General features: G+C 33.3%; 1 protein-coding gene and 1 non-coding gene across 2 annotated transcripts; both read right to left on the bottom strand.

The window, feature by feature from the left end:
• Positions 1-400: 400 nt before the first annotated feature.
• On the bottom strand, positions 401-2,662 carry LOC105780368 (uncharacterized). Its single transcript, XM_012604655.2, has 4 exons — positions 2,221-2,662; positions 1,927-1,976; positions 1,383-1,453; positions 401-1,257 (listed from the first exon to the last, which is right to left on the bottom strand). Exons 1-4 carry the CDS (start codon positions 2,479-2,481, stop codon positions 569-571), a joined length of 1,071 nt encoding a protein of 356 aa, XP_012460109.1. The 5' UTR covers positions 2,482-2,662; the 3' UTR covers positions 401-568.
• Positions 2,663-14,961: 12,299 nt separating this feature from the next.
• On the bottom strand, positions 14,962-15,064 carry LOC128040838 (small nucleolar RNA R71). The gene has a single exon (XR_008195644.1). It is a non-coding gene; the product is annotated as a small nucleolar RNA R71 (small nucleolar RNA).
• Between the last annotated feature and the right edge of the window lie 340 nt (positions 15,065-15,404).

Here is a 15,404-nt window from a genome sequence, read left to right on the forward strand (position 1 = left end):
CCTCTATTTCTAATTCTTATTCAAGGCACACATAATTATCCAAAAAGGAAAAAAATATTTAAAATAAAGAATAAGGTTCAATTTCCATGTTATAAGCAGAAGTCAATAATTCTAACTGAACATGCTTTCAGATTCAATAGCTCTTCCTTCGATCAAACCTTGTGTTGCGCAGCCATGACCGTGACTGCATTCTCATGCACTTTTATTGGTCAAAAGATGCACAGTAACTATATTTATGTGTTTATATAATAATATCATTTGTTAAAGTACTTTTAGACCAGGAAATCCACATCCTACAATCAACGGGAAAAAAGAAGGCTCCATTCTATTTATTTAACATTAAGCCCATCATCATGCCTGAACAGAAGATTTAAAAAAGAAAAGGAAAAGATTAAAAACATTTGATCAAGCACCAGTCCATTAAGAATCTCAAATAAAAACGAAGTTGGGAACAGTTGCACCAGGTATATAATAATAATAATAATAATAATAATAATAATAATAATAATAATAATAACTGTAACCTCAAACCTTTTATTTATTTATTTTCATACACTCTCAGGCTCAGCTAGTTATTATCATCTGCTACTGCAATTGCATTGTCGTTTTGGCCCAGCAAACTACTTATGGATCGAGCTTTAACCATTCCAAGCTTCGCTCTCTTCTTTGTCATCATCAATGGCTTCTGATCCTCTCCTTCTGCATCATTCCCACCACTTTCACCATGCAATTCACGCTTTGCTAATTGTTGGGACGAAGAAGAAAGATTGGACAACATCAGACCTTGATTATCACCATTATTAGGCTGTCCCTCCTCCTTTGATGCTAAAGATCGGCTTCGAACACTAGTCATGCTCCTCAACCTACCTTTGCCCAAATGATGCTCGCAAAGAGAGTAACCAACGAGTGTTTGTTGGCAACATCTCCATCCCCTTCCATTAACTCGACTGCACCGCGACCCTTCCATGAGTGCACCACCTCGACCTCTCTTTTTTGCACCACTAGAATTGTTATTATTATAAACACTAGTGCAAGCAATGTCTTTGCTCTCTTGTTCTTCACCATTGCTTTGCTGCTGCTGCAGCACAAGTTTCTTGTTCAGCTTAGTCTTCATCTTGCTGGTACTGCTCTTCATCGGCCGCTTATTATTTGTATCTTTCGCCATTATCGTATCATCATCGTCCCCTGTTGTTTCAACGCTCCCTCTTCTCTTCTTCAATGGAAATTCTTTTTCTCCCTCACCCCATCTCCCAACAGCTTTTAGTTTAAGTGCAATCAAAACAACAACAACAACAAAGTGCAACCACCTTCAAATACTACATCGATCAAACACTAGTGGTTTCATTCTTCCGTTTTGATTAACATATGCAGAAGATTCTTACCTTGATGATGGGAAGAACTCGACTGTGGAGGAGACCCAGTTCCTAGTTTTGCACCCAAAACATTTTTCTCCCTAGCAAACCAACCCAACCCAGAAGATCCACAACCACAAACATAAATTTTTATTAAAGAAAAAAAATGGAAAAAAATGAATGAAATTAGTGCAAAACATGGAGCAAGATGTAAATAACATTGGTTGAGAGTTGAGACGGGGACCAGCATCCGATGCTAACGTGCACCGCATGGACATATATATTAGTTAACCAAAATTGAAGATAAAAGAAAAAAGAAAAAAAGATTAGATTAGATAGGAAGGTATGGTTGCTAGCCAAAGCTGAAATAAAAACACCTAAAAACAGTATTTCCAGTTACAGTATTATTTTCATTTTAGTAGAATTCTTTCATTTTAGTGCTGGTGTTGGTTAAAAAGTTAAGATCAAGACCCTTCTTCTTTTTTTCACCGTTTTACTACAAGATTTTATGAAATAACAGAAGAAATTTGGTTTTTGTTTTTAATTTAAACTTTTTTAGCCCTTCAGTTCTTACCTGGTGTCATTAATCTTCTCCTCTTCTTCTTCTCCTCCAGGCTTCAAAACCTACAAAAAGAAATAAAAAAGATCCCACTTAGCAAGTTTGTAATTTTACCTGATGCAACTTTCATGGGTGCAAATTAATCAAAGTAAAAAGAGAATTCAAACAAGAGATGCTTTATTTCTTTTTGTTACGTTGAACACTAGTGCAGTCTCAGAAACAAAGTTAAAACTATGATAAAAATGAAAGAAAGAAAATAAGATGTACTATTTAGTTGTTTGTAAGGATTGAATCATTGAACTAACTAACCAAGTAGTCTTGTTTGTTCTTCGTGAGTTGTTCTCCATGTGTTGTTCCATCACGGGGTTGGGTTGGTAGTGCTTGGCCGATCGGATGATCAGATTGAGAAGGGTAGTGAGGATCAAAGCAGCAAGGAGTGGGTGGTTGTTGCTGCCGTAGCGGGAGTTGCACCACCGCTACCGGAGGGCGGTTAAAGTTGGGATCTGATGAAAGAGGTACTGGTGAAATGGAAGAGAAAGGTAGCGGAGCCTGTCTTTTCCTGATCCTCATCGATGCAAGATAAGATTTTCCCTTTCTTTCTCTCTCGAGAAAATAAAAAAACAAAACACTCAAGGAAACCAAACCAAAGCTAAGCAAGATATAATCAATCTTTACAAGGCAAAGACAAGAGAAAAAAAAAGTCAGATTTTGCTTTGAGAGAGAAATAAAAGAGAGGAGAATATATGGAAAAATAAATGCAAAACCCAAATATTTATAATAATTACTACTAATTTTTTTAATATTATTCAGTAATTTGTTTCTCTCTCTAACTTTTATTTGTTGCACCACAGAAAGGGGAAGAAGGGGTGATGCACGTGGGGAGCACGTGGGAAGGTGGTGACCGGTTGAGAAGGTAAACGGTGGAGGAATCGGGAGGGGAAGGCCAGGGTGGAAATGAGGGGAGAAACCAAATGATGGGAGTGGGTAGTTTTATCGTTTATACTTTTTGGATGAGATTGGTGGGTCCCTCTCTTCTCCTCTCTAACAGCAACGACTCTGATCTGTTAATTGATGCCCCCCTTTTTATTTTTAAAAAATTATATTAACTCTACCTTTTTTTTTCTATTCTATTTTTTATTCTTCTCGATATATCCTAGATAAATAAAGTGTTTCAATTCCTATATTTTTTAATCATTTTTTCTAATTTTAAAGGGTAAATTATACTGCAAGTCATCTTAAATTACCGTTGTTCCTATTTTGGCAACTTTAATTTCTTTTCAATTTAGTCACTTTAATTAATATAATTATTTGAATTAGTCATAGATGTTAAAAATTTCGTTAATCCATCGAGTTGTTAACTTAATATTTTTTTAACTTTGACAAAAGTTAGAGACCTCTCTATATTAGTCAAAACCACTTTTTTTTTTTATTTGTAACATATGTGTTGGGGATAGACCTGATTAAGCAACGAATAAGTAAAAATAGCAGAAGAAATTGAGAATTTGAACACACAAATTTAACGTGGAAAAATCTCTCCAAAGAAGATAAAAAATCACGAATAAAGATAATTTTACTATAATGGCAAAAGAACGAAGACTACAAAAGATAGAGATAAAAACTAAACCGCGAAACTCAAAAATAAAGAACCCTCTAAACGTAAACACAAAATTCACCAAAAGTGTTATGAGTTTTAATTTTTTAATGGATGTCTTTTCTAAGGTTGTAAAAGAGCCTCGTTATAGGCTAAATTCGTAGGTCAAATAATAAACTAATCTAGACTAATTAAAGTTCGACTGAAACAAATAAATAGAGTTTAACTGGGAGATTATCTCTCCAATTTGACTGAAATATGAGGCATACTCAACAAATCTCCACCTTGACTCGTATTTCCACAACACCATCTTTGCCAAAACTCGTCATCGGCCTATCTTGAACAATGTAGGGAATTAACTGAGTCGAATTTGTGCTTAAAAGCAAGAAGACCTCTAGCCTTTGACTTGTGCACTGCCAAATCAAAACTAACTCGGGTTTGATTTTCACGAACACAACGCCTTAACTTTTCAAAACCTGTATCTGAAAGAGAACATCTCTTCAACAAAATGGTCATACATTTTTCCCTCCTATGACTAAGTTGCCTCCGCTCCAAACTAGTTGACTTCGACTCTGTAATGGACGAGAGACGTTCGATTTCACCGGTCAGTGTTGAACCTTCCAAAATATAAAGGTTGTTGGTCCTTTTACCTTTTAACAAAACGAGAGCCCCATGAGACACCTTAATGTTGCTCGACTCAATGTTGATTCTGCAACCTTTCGAGTCTAAAATACTCAAGGAGATGAGATTCTTTCGTAAATCAGGTACAAACCTAACATCTAAGAGTGTCCTAATCATCCTTTCGTACATCTTAATTTTAATAGTCCAATATCGATTACCTTACTGGATGAATCGTTTCTCATGCACACAACTCCATCTTCAACTGAATTGTATATGGAGAACCATTCTCTATTGGGACACATATAGAAAGAACATCCCGAATCTAGGATTGACTCAGACGTAAGCTCGGAGCTATCACTCGTTGACACTAATAAGAAATCATCACCGCTTTTGTAGACCAAATTAACACCAGCTACATCTTCCTTGTTACTCTCAACAACCCTTTTATTTCACATTTTATAATAATCTACTTTGACGTGACCTAACTTCTTACAATAGTGAAACCTTTTGTCTCGCTTCTTTGATGCTACCAAAATGGAAGTTTACCTATCTGCCTTACTATCCGAACCAAACTCATTGTTGAGTTTTTCTTTACTCAATAAAGGACCCTTCACATCTTTAAATGCGAGTTTGTCTCTACTATAAATCAAGATCTACTTGAAAGACTTGTATAAAGAGGGTAAAGAGCACAATAGTAGAGTAATAAATTGACCAATGTGATCTCTAATAAGCTCACATTCATTCATGCAAAACGTAAATAGACGTTGTTTCAACACTAAACGGTTAGCTAGAGACTTGGTCGTATAAAGAGTTCCTAACCTTCTAATGTGATCCCACCCTTTTTTATGAGCCCACTTGCTAGCATGACATCACTAACCACCCTTTCTAATGTAGAAATGTCTGAAATTTATTCATGATTTGTTTCCAGTATTGAGGTTTCCTTTTTTTTTTTGTTCCCTGTTTTGTTGCTGAAAAACTAAGAGAAAAATGAAACTCTGATCTTGTGTTCTAAACTTGTTTTAGTCTTATCATAAAAGTGAGTTAGCTAAAACTAGGTTCAATCAAGGTTATTATTTTACCTTTTCCATGTTCCATGCTTCTTAAGAACAAATAGAAAATAAAAATCCTAACATCAAAATTAAATTTTAAAAGGAAAAGGAAAAAAGAAAAAAAATTACTTTACACTTATATTTTAAAGAGAAAATTTGAGTTTAGAAAGTTCATTTTTTTCTTTTAAGTAAAAAATAATATTTAGTGTAGTTTTCTTGGTCAATTTTCTATAATTCCTAAACTATTTTAATGGTTGGTGACTGCTTTATTATTCATTCTAGTACCCTTTTATCGAATAATTCTATGATATAAGGTTATGGTGGAAAATATGTATATTTGGACAACAAAATATAAAAAAAATGAAGCTTAATTGGTTGTGTGATATGAATGATTTTCATTTTTTTTGTTAACAAATGATGCATTAATAACATTAGCTTCATCAAAAACTTTAGCCTAGTTGTGGTAGTTGGTGGTCGTAGGGTGGTCGCTAGTGTCATGCTGGTAAGTAGGGTCATGATCATGGTTCATTGTTGCTATCATTTGATTCCTTCTTCTTAAACAGGATTTAAATGTTGATTATGCCACCATTGAAATCTTCATGTTGCAAATAAACTAAAAAATAATGTATTAGACTAATTATAGAGAGCTCCCTGGCTTTAGTCAAAAGTAAAAAACAAAAACAAAAATGCCATGTCAGCAATCCATTAGTAGATTAATGAAATTTTTAACAGAAGTGAGCAATCCAAATAATTATCTTAATTAAAGGGACTAAATTGACAAAAAAAATTACCATCACTTAAATAAGAATGACACTATTTTAGGGTGACTTGCGAGCTATTTACCCAATTTTAAATTATTTTGTAATTGAACTTATATAAAAAATATTCTCAATGGAAAGAAAATGATACTAATTAAACTGAGAAGAACAAAATTTAATTATAAAAATTATGTGTTTGATTGAATTAATAATCAAGTTGTTGTTTACTTAAATTGAGATATGTTAATTCCCTACACTATTGAGACATGTGTCAGCATCCAAGGCATCGATAATTTCCCCGTTGACTCCATATAAAGTAATGTCTTGATGGGCCATCTGTCATCAACTTCTTTGGGTACGACCACCTATTCTTCTCAAAAGGAGCCATCCACCTGCTTTTTTAAGTATGAACACTCCTCAAGTGTGAGCACACCATGATATGATAAGGAGTGTACCGGGAATGATACAAATTCGTCTTACATAAAGCACATGTACTTTTCGAGAAAAGGTTTATTGTTATAAATATCATAAACTGGCTTAATTTCCAAAACTTTTAAACTTCTGTTGCAATTGAAAATCGTTTTGTTAACCGAATTTTCCAATAATTGGTATCAAAGTAAGGTTGTGCTATATTTATAATATAAATCGATACTAAATTCTCTCTTATTCATGTTGGATTATTTTTATAAGGTGTGTCATTCTTTGATAATATGCATAATTTAGGATTAAGTATATGAATGAATATATTTTATTATTTTAATAAATATATGTGATAAATAATTTTTCCAAAATTGTGATTTCTAGAAATTGATTGGGTGCAAATTTAGGCTTTGTTAATTTTTTGGATATGTAATTAGATTGTGACTATCATCTATACATAAATTTTATTTTTTTTTTGAATAATTCATGTGAACTAGAAAAAGACTTAGGGTTTTTGTAACCAATTTTTTTCGACGAATCTCGGATAACCGAGACATATCCAAAACTGTTCGAGACGACGCAAAATTAACCTAGCCAATAAAAAAAGACCAGTAGTGGGCCGAATGGAGAAAGTCGGGGGTGGCCGATAATAGGCCGATTGATGGTGGCAAGTAGTGGTTTGGCCGGCGACAGTGACGACGTTAATGATAGTGCCATTGGTGGCAGCGACAACAGTAACCTATGATGGGGACGACATTTCAATGGTAGACCCCTTCGGTGATTTTCCAAGTCTTTTGGATTTTGGAAAATCCAAAACCAGAATATTTGACTTTCACATAGAAGACCCAAATATGCTTCAAGATAATAAATGTAAATTTATTTATTTTTTTAGGATGAAATCATGGAAACTTTGGGTAGTCAGAATCATTTAATCCATGCCTTTTGTGATAGCATGATATTTAAATTAACTAAAAAGTATGTTCATGCATATATATGATAAGCATGCCATATATTTTAGGAAAAGTATAACACCCCTAACCTGTCTCCGTTATCGAATTAATGTTACGAAATGTTACTAAGAAAAATAGGACATTTCACTTCACTTCAAAATAATTAAACAAATAATTTATAACCATATAACAAAAAAAATCAATTCATGGTATATATACACTTATGGGCCTTAAGCTCATTCTGGGAGTTCAAAAAATTCATGTAATTTCAATGCTGTAACAAACACTCAAATTTCATCATTCAAGCCATCTTCAAATCTAATGGACATCTCTTATTCATTTGATACGATATTATGAGCATACTTGCTTAACTGCATAAACTCCAGTTCACACTCAGCTACAGATCAATTCCCCTATTTCAACTCAAGAAACTCTTTCTTTTTCTAATCGAGGTACAACTAACTAACATATCTCTTCCTGAATTCTGTTTTAAAGATGTGCTAGTTAATACGATCACTGGATGTCATTGTAGTTAAATTATCCCACCATGAATATGCCTCGTCTTTCAATAACAAAACCATACATATTAAACAATCTTCTAGAGTACACATCAATTCTGAGAAAACTCTCTTCGTATTTACTAACCAAAACCCAGCTTTTGAACGATCATCATCAACTTTACCTCTAAATTCTTCCACTCCACATTTCCAAATTTTATCTACCGAAAGGCGAGGGACTATAGGAGACACAGGGTTTTGAGGACATAGAGGTACTGACGGAGGCACAGTAGGGGGTAAAGGTTGTGAAGTCATAGGGTTTGCTCGTTTAAACTCATTGAATCATTGATTCATCATACTAAAAAATGCACTTTTCATTTCATCACCAAATGATTGCGGAATTGATGCACTATGACATGCTTCTGGGTTGAAAGCTTGAACATTACTCTCAGCTTCATTAACTATGGTCTAATTTGATCTGACCGACATCTTTTATCTATAAAAAATACAATGTTAGAACGGATGAAAAGCATCACACTATCATAGGGTATATGTGGCATGTATATTCTTGAACCATTACAAGCCACGTTAGTCTTAGAATCGACTAAATCATAGCTCTTACACCACTAAATGCAACACCCCTAACCTATCTCCGTTATTGAATTAAGGTTACAAAATGTTACTAAGAAAAATAGGACATTTCACTTCATTTGAAAACAATTAAACTTATAACTTATAAACATATAACAAACAAAATCAATTCATGGTATATATACACTTATGAGCCCTAAATTGGGCCAAAAACTAGTTTAAGAACAATCCAGGGCAAAAGGAAACAAACAGAAAATTTCAAGAAAACTTGAAAATTTAAGAAACAGGAGTCACACAGCTGTGTGACACAATCCAGACCGTGTGAACATTCGAAGTCAAGACACATGGTTGTGTCCCAGCCCATGTGTCCGCCCGTGTGAGTATTCAAAAAGGGTCATACGACCGTGTGCCAAACCGTGTAACCAATTATTTTTGCCCACATGTTTGTGTCACAGGCCATGTGGATACTGCACCTAAAATCAATAAGTACACACGATCGTACGTAGTGACCGTGTGTGGCATAGGGCCATGTGGCAACCCGTGTCCCAGATTGTGTGCACCATTTTTTACCCCTAAATCAAACAATCTCATCCATTAATTGTTGCACTACAAGACATGCCACATCTAGATTAATTCCTAGGTTCAAAAACACATTTAAATCATCAATTACATGCCAAAATTTAATTCATCTCATGCTTATCCAATATGCCATTCAAAGACACCACAATTAAAGCTCAATCATTCAACTATCCTAGATAAGAAATAACATAACATTAACTTTCCATTTATGCACAAACCATTAATCTAATTGGCCAAATATAAACACACCCATAATTTAAGCATACCAAAATATTACCAACAAATTTTGACATCAGGAATCAACCACCCAAAAACACTGCAAACATGTACATTCAAAACTAAGGATATCACTAGGAAGACCATTATAGCATAACATTTCATATTTACAACAAAACACCTATATACATGCCACATTTGAAAACAAAATACAAAACTATCAACATGGTTGGATAGTGTGAGCTTTCTATCGGTCCATCCGATCAATCAACAAATTTGGTAACAATAAAAGAACCAAAATCGAAACAAGTAAACTAATAGAGCTTTGTAAGCTCATAATTTAAATTATCAAACTTAACTGACCTTAATTAATATAAAAACAATAAAGAGATAACACACAATTCCTGATATCCAACAACACATTCATCAATCTCATTAGTTCATGATTACATATCAACGTAAACATGATAATTCATGTCACAATTAACCTATCAATTCCTTAGTCAACATATCATCTATATAAATATGCTCATATATAAACAAATATTTCATTAAATATTTAACACTTTCAAATATATTGAATATGTATCACATTTAAATCCACAAGTCAACTATACATTTCATTAACATTAGCCCGATGAACTAAGTAACTCCACTCGGATACTCGAGTAACTACACCGTAGTAGAGGAATCATAGATGCATAATAGAGGCATTGAAGTGCAGACAGAGGTACAAATGTGCAAGCAGAGGCACTGAAACAGAGGTACGGATGTGTGATCAGAGGCATCGAAGTACAAATAGAGGCACAAATGTGCAATCAGAGGCAACAGAGTGCAAACAAAGACACCGAAGTGCAAATCCCATACAAGTGTGAATACTAACCCTATTGGCATGCCTATCGTATTCTACATGATTACTATGTTCAACTGGGTAATAAACATAATTTCATTTCTTTTCCATCTATTCAGAGGCATTTTGTCATTTCCATACTCATACTGTAATTCTATTATAATTATGCCCATAATGTAAATTCACTAGAAATACTGTCATCATTTATACATTTCCATATGTACTTAATTACACATTCCAAAATTTTTATATAACTATAGAAGTTTCACATATTTATCTGCTATTACATAGAAAAAATAAATAATTTCAAGCAACTTAGATTTATATATTGAAATACTATGAACATACCTACGATTCACTTTCGGTTTAAACACAAGGACTACTCCACAATTTTTCCCTTTCTTGGTTATTATCTTTTTGGTTCGATTTTTGATCTATATAATAATTTAAAGATAATTATTAAATTCACATACATTTCACACTCAATTTATTGCATACGATCTCTAAATTTTCATTAATTAAACATTTTCCTAAACTTTTACATTTATCATAATTTAGTCCTTAAGCTAAAAATTCCAATTTTAATAAGATTCATAAATATCCCAATCTAACCGAATGTTATTCTAAACTAGAGCAGTCCACCATTATTGACTAATTATACAATTTTCATGAAATTTTAAATATTTTATCACTTAACTCCATTTACTAAAACTATAAAAAATTCAATTAATAAACTAATCAAAATCAACAACTAACTCTTCAATTTCATCTCTTAACATAAAAATAACAAAAACTTATCATTGGTACAATCCAAAATGCTTAACAGTTTTAAAAATGAAGGTACAGGTTAGCAGGACCTAGTTGCAACGATCTCACAAACGTAAAAATTATTAAAAATGGGTTAGAAAAACACTTACATGTAATGAAATAGGGTTAACTAAAGTTTGAAGGAATTTTTTGTGCTGGTTTCGATAGAGGACAAAAATAATTGAGGAAGATGACACAAATTTTATTTTTGTTTTCTTTCATTTATTAATTCAATTATTATTTTACCCTTAAAATTTTAACTAAATAATTAACATAGCATGTGCATACTTGTCCATTAACCACCATTTAGGTTTAATTACTAACCATGTTCATTAATTTGGTTTTTGCTTAGCAATCAAGTAGATTTAACTAATAAAAGCTACTTTAGCATCTTTTACAATTTAGTCCTTTTACTTTACTAAAACTTAAAACGACCCTAATGTAACTCCATAAACATTGACTAAACCATAAAACAACACTTCACATATCGGATTTGTGGTCCTAAAATTGCCATTTTCGACACCACTAAAAATGGGATGTTACCAAAAGAATGCCACATGTACTTGTCATGACATATTAATCATTGAAACAAAAAGTAAAAGCCTTACATGTTAAAAGATTGAGTGAGAGAAGGTCCTTAAACAAGACCTGTGAAATCCAGAAATGGTCTCTTGTGATAGCATGACAATTTGTCGACCTTAAGGGAGGCATTGTCGTGTGGATTTCACTGAGGAGATTTCCTTAAAAGAGATAACTATTTTATGATAACATATTATATGATAACATATTATAATTTACCGAAGCAGTTTTCTTTTTTATAGAAGACAACTAGTTATACATGTTACTCGTTGAGATTGTCCTAAGAAAACTCATTCGTGGTACATGTAATGATAAACGTTGAGTTGATGGTTATACACCCAAGATTATTGTAGTCAAGTAACTTTCCATGAAACTCTATTTAAGTTAGAATGGTGGCCAAACGTGAAATGATTATTACTATGTGTGATCACCTAAGGGATTAAGTTCACATATTAATTTGAAGGAAATTCATGCTTTACTAGTTGATTAAGATTGCCCCAAGGTGACATAATTCAGTGGATGTAGGAATTATCATTGCAACGACTTATAAATATTTTTAAGGTTTAATGTAAGATACATGCATCATCTTAATACATATTTTTTTTTTTGCAATTTGTTTTTCAAATATTTGCTTAATACAATGATATTAATGAATGGATGGTTTTATTTCCAGTTCGAAATGACACCTACTCCTTTAGTAAACATACTCACTAAGAACAAACTGAACGAAAGTAACTACATTGAATGGAAAAGGAACCTCATGATTGTACTAAGTTATGAGAATCTAAAGACAATTCTTGATAAGAAAAATGCCTTTTAGCCAACCTAGCCGAGGCTAAAAATCATTGGAAAGAATCTGAAGAGATAGCTTATTGCTATATGTTGGAAATGTGACCAATACTCTTTATAAGCAACTAGAAAGTTGTGATTTTGCCAAAGCGATATTGGACAAACTAGAGGACATGCTCAAAGGCCAAGCTGCCTTGGCTCAATAGTAAGCTATAACTAGTTTGATGAATGCCCAATAAAAACTTGATACTCTAGTTAGAGACCATATAATTACTCTTATGGGTTACTTTTTCAAGGCAGCGAATAATAAGGCCAATCTAGACCAGAACACACAAATTGAAATGGTGTTCAAAAGCTTGTTTAAGGACTTTGCTGGCTTTAGGGCCGTATATTGTTCAATCTAGTGCCCTGAGTATAGTATATTAATTTGTAAAGTTATAAATTTTTTCCGAATAGATTGGTTAATAAAACAAATTCATAGATTACATTAATATACTTTGCATGACTATCCTTATATGATTTCTGCACGCAAAGCATAATGGAAGCAAATATTGCTCATTGATTGTGTAATGTTTAGACTAATACTAAGCGGTATTACGTGGTCGGATCGTAATATGAAAAAACAACTTATATTAGTAGAAAAACCTAAACATGTCCTTAGTATAATCAGAAATGAGCAAATCGATTGAAAGACTAATATATCGTCTATCAAGTCCAATTAGAGAGATGTTTTATCTTGGGCATCGGAGTGGTTGACTACTAGAAGATAGTGATAAGCCATAAAAGTAACATATTTTTAATCCCATTTTTGATGTGTTTTTGGATGATTAATTATGTAAATTAGTGAATTTGTTGCTCTTAATCCTTTAAATTCTTGTTTCTATACTTAGGAGAGCATTTGGGAGCAAAATGAGTGAAAAACGAGCCAAAATCAGACAAATAGAGCTATTTTTAGGATCCACACGTCCTGGGCATTTTCACACAGGCTGGCCACACGCTTGTGTGAGCCACACGGGCTGACTTTAAGCTTATGTGCCAACCCGTGTCGATATCGCACCCTGCTTCCCAGATACGTGAAAAAACCCAATTTTTAGGCTTTCTGAGCATTCTAAAGTCTATAAATACCAATTAGAAGAAGACATAAGGGGGTAGTCAGAGAAGATTGAAGAAATCACTCGAAGAACACCATCGGAGCCAACTCAGAAATAGATCTCCTTCAAGATTGAAGATCTCCTTTTAACTTCTTTCGAAGTTTTATTGAATTTCTTTATGTCTTGTGGTTTTTCTGTATTTGAGATGTTTTCATTTCAGATTATGAACTAAATTCCCTAGATACTTAGGGAAGATGAAACCTATGATGAATCTTATTATTTGACTTTTGATATATATCATAAATACTTGATTCTTGTTCTCAATTATGTATGCTTATTCTTTGTTTTAATATTTTTGAGATATTAATTCATGTTTAATGTGCTTATTTCAGTGGAGAAAAAGTCCATGTTTAAGAGTATATCTAGCATAATTGAGTGGGGGTTGCATGCAATCCTAGAAATAAGATGACATAAATCTACTGAATTAGAGTCAAATCTAATAGGAGAATCCATAGATCAAGTTAATGTGATTTCAATTAATCAACCTAGAGTAGTTTGTTCTTACTCTTGAAAGTGATATTAACATAATTTAGGAATTTCTACAGATTAAGACAGAAGTGAATAAACCGTTTAATTCAGATTCAGAGTAATAGGTGAAGTCTAGGTAGATTCTTTCCTGGGTATTGTCTATCTCATTGATTATCTTCGATTATTTTCCTATTTCACTCTCTGCTGCGTTCTTAGTAAATTAGTTTAGTTAATTTTAGATTAAAAAAATCATTTCAATTTATTAGTTAAATAATAGAAAAACCATAATTACTAGTACTTTTAGTCCTCGTAGATACGATATTCCCTACTCACCATAGCTATACTATTGCTCGATAGGTGCAATTGGCTTTGTCGTAATTATAGTTAGTTTAGTGATCATCAAGTTTTTGGTGTCGTTGTCGGGGACTAAAATATTAGGAACAGTTGATTTATATTAATTTAGTCATTTGTTTTTATTGCATTTTATTTTTGTTTTTAGTTTAAGTTTTGTTTTCTAATTTTCCTTTAATTTGCTTCTGGTAGGTTCCTTTAGTTTATGACTAGAAGAAACTCATCGGGACCATTACTATTTGACAGCGAAATTGAGAGTACAGGGCGTAGAAACCATAGAGAAGCAAGGAAGAGTCAATAGAGTATAGTGGAGGAGCAAGAGGATGTTATTATTATTACTGAGGAGATGGGTGATAATGAGAATAATCAGCTAACTCCTGTGGTTGCTGCAAATCTAGCAAATTCGAATCCTGCTCCTTGTACTATGTATGATTACGTCAAGCCCACTCTAACTGGGGCTGAATCGAGTATTGTGAGACCCACCATTGCTGTGAATAATTTCGAACTGAAGCCGAACACTATTCAAATGGTACAACAATTTGTTATGTCTAGGGTTTGCAAGATAAAGATCCAAATACTCATTTGGCTAGTTTTCTGGAAGTTTGTGATACTTTCAAGATAAACGGCGTTTTTGGCGATGCCATTTGCCTACGGTTATTTCCTTTCTTGTTGAGGAATAAAGCTAAACAGTGGTTGAATTCCTTACCACGAGGTTCTATCACTATATGGGATCAAATGACCGATAAATTCTTACTGAAGTACTTCCTACCGGCTAAGACAACCAAATTAAGGAATGATATCTCTTCATTCAGATTGACTTAGAGACCCTATGTGATGCATGGGAGAGGTATAAGGGCTTATTGAGACGGTGCTTGCACCATGGGTTACCTCTATGGCTATAGATTCAAACCTTCTACAACGGTTTGAATCCCTCAACTAGGCAGTTAATCAATGTAGCAGCCGATAGTACTCTGAACAATAAAACACCTAAAGCGGCTTATGAGTTTATAGAGGAGATGTCACTGAATAATTATCAGTGGCAAGTCATGAGGACAAAGCCGATGAAAGCAGCCAGTGTTTTTAACTTAGATGCGGTCACCATGTTATCGAATCAGGTATAACTTTTAAATTAAAAAAATTTGATGGTTTATATGTTTCTATGCAGGTACATCCGGTGATGCAATGTGATGAAAATGGAGGTGAATAAATAATCCAAAATATTTACC

This window comes from Gossypium raimondii, chromosome 4, assembly GCF_025698545.1.
Source record: "Gossypium raimondii isolate GPD5lz chromosome 4, ASM2569854v1, whole genome shotgun sequence".
Taxonomy (NCBI): domain Eukaryota; kingdom Viridiplantae; phylum Streptophyta; class Magnoliopsida; order Malvales; family Malvaceae; genus Gossypium; species Gossypium raimondii.

Excerpts from the sequence above, each read along its gene's own strand:
- LOC105780368 (XM_012604655.2), bottom strand. The coding sequence starts at position 2,481 with ATGAGGATCAGGAAAAGACAGGCTCCGCTACCTTTCTCTTCCATTTCA. Across the intron at positions 1,977-2,220 it reads AGAACAAACAAGACTACTTG|GTTTTGAAGCCTGGAGGAGA; the intron begins GTTAGTTAGTTC and ends TTCTTTTTGTAG. Across the intron at positions 1,258-1,382 it reads GAGTTCTTCCCATCATCAAG|CTGTTGGGAGATGGGGTGAG; the intron begins GTAAGAATCTTC and ends TTAAACTAAAAG.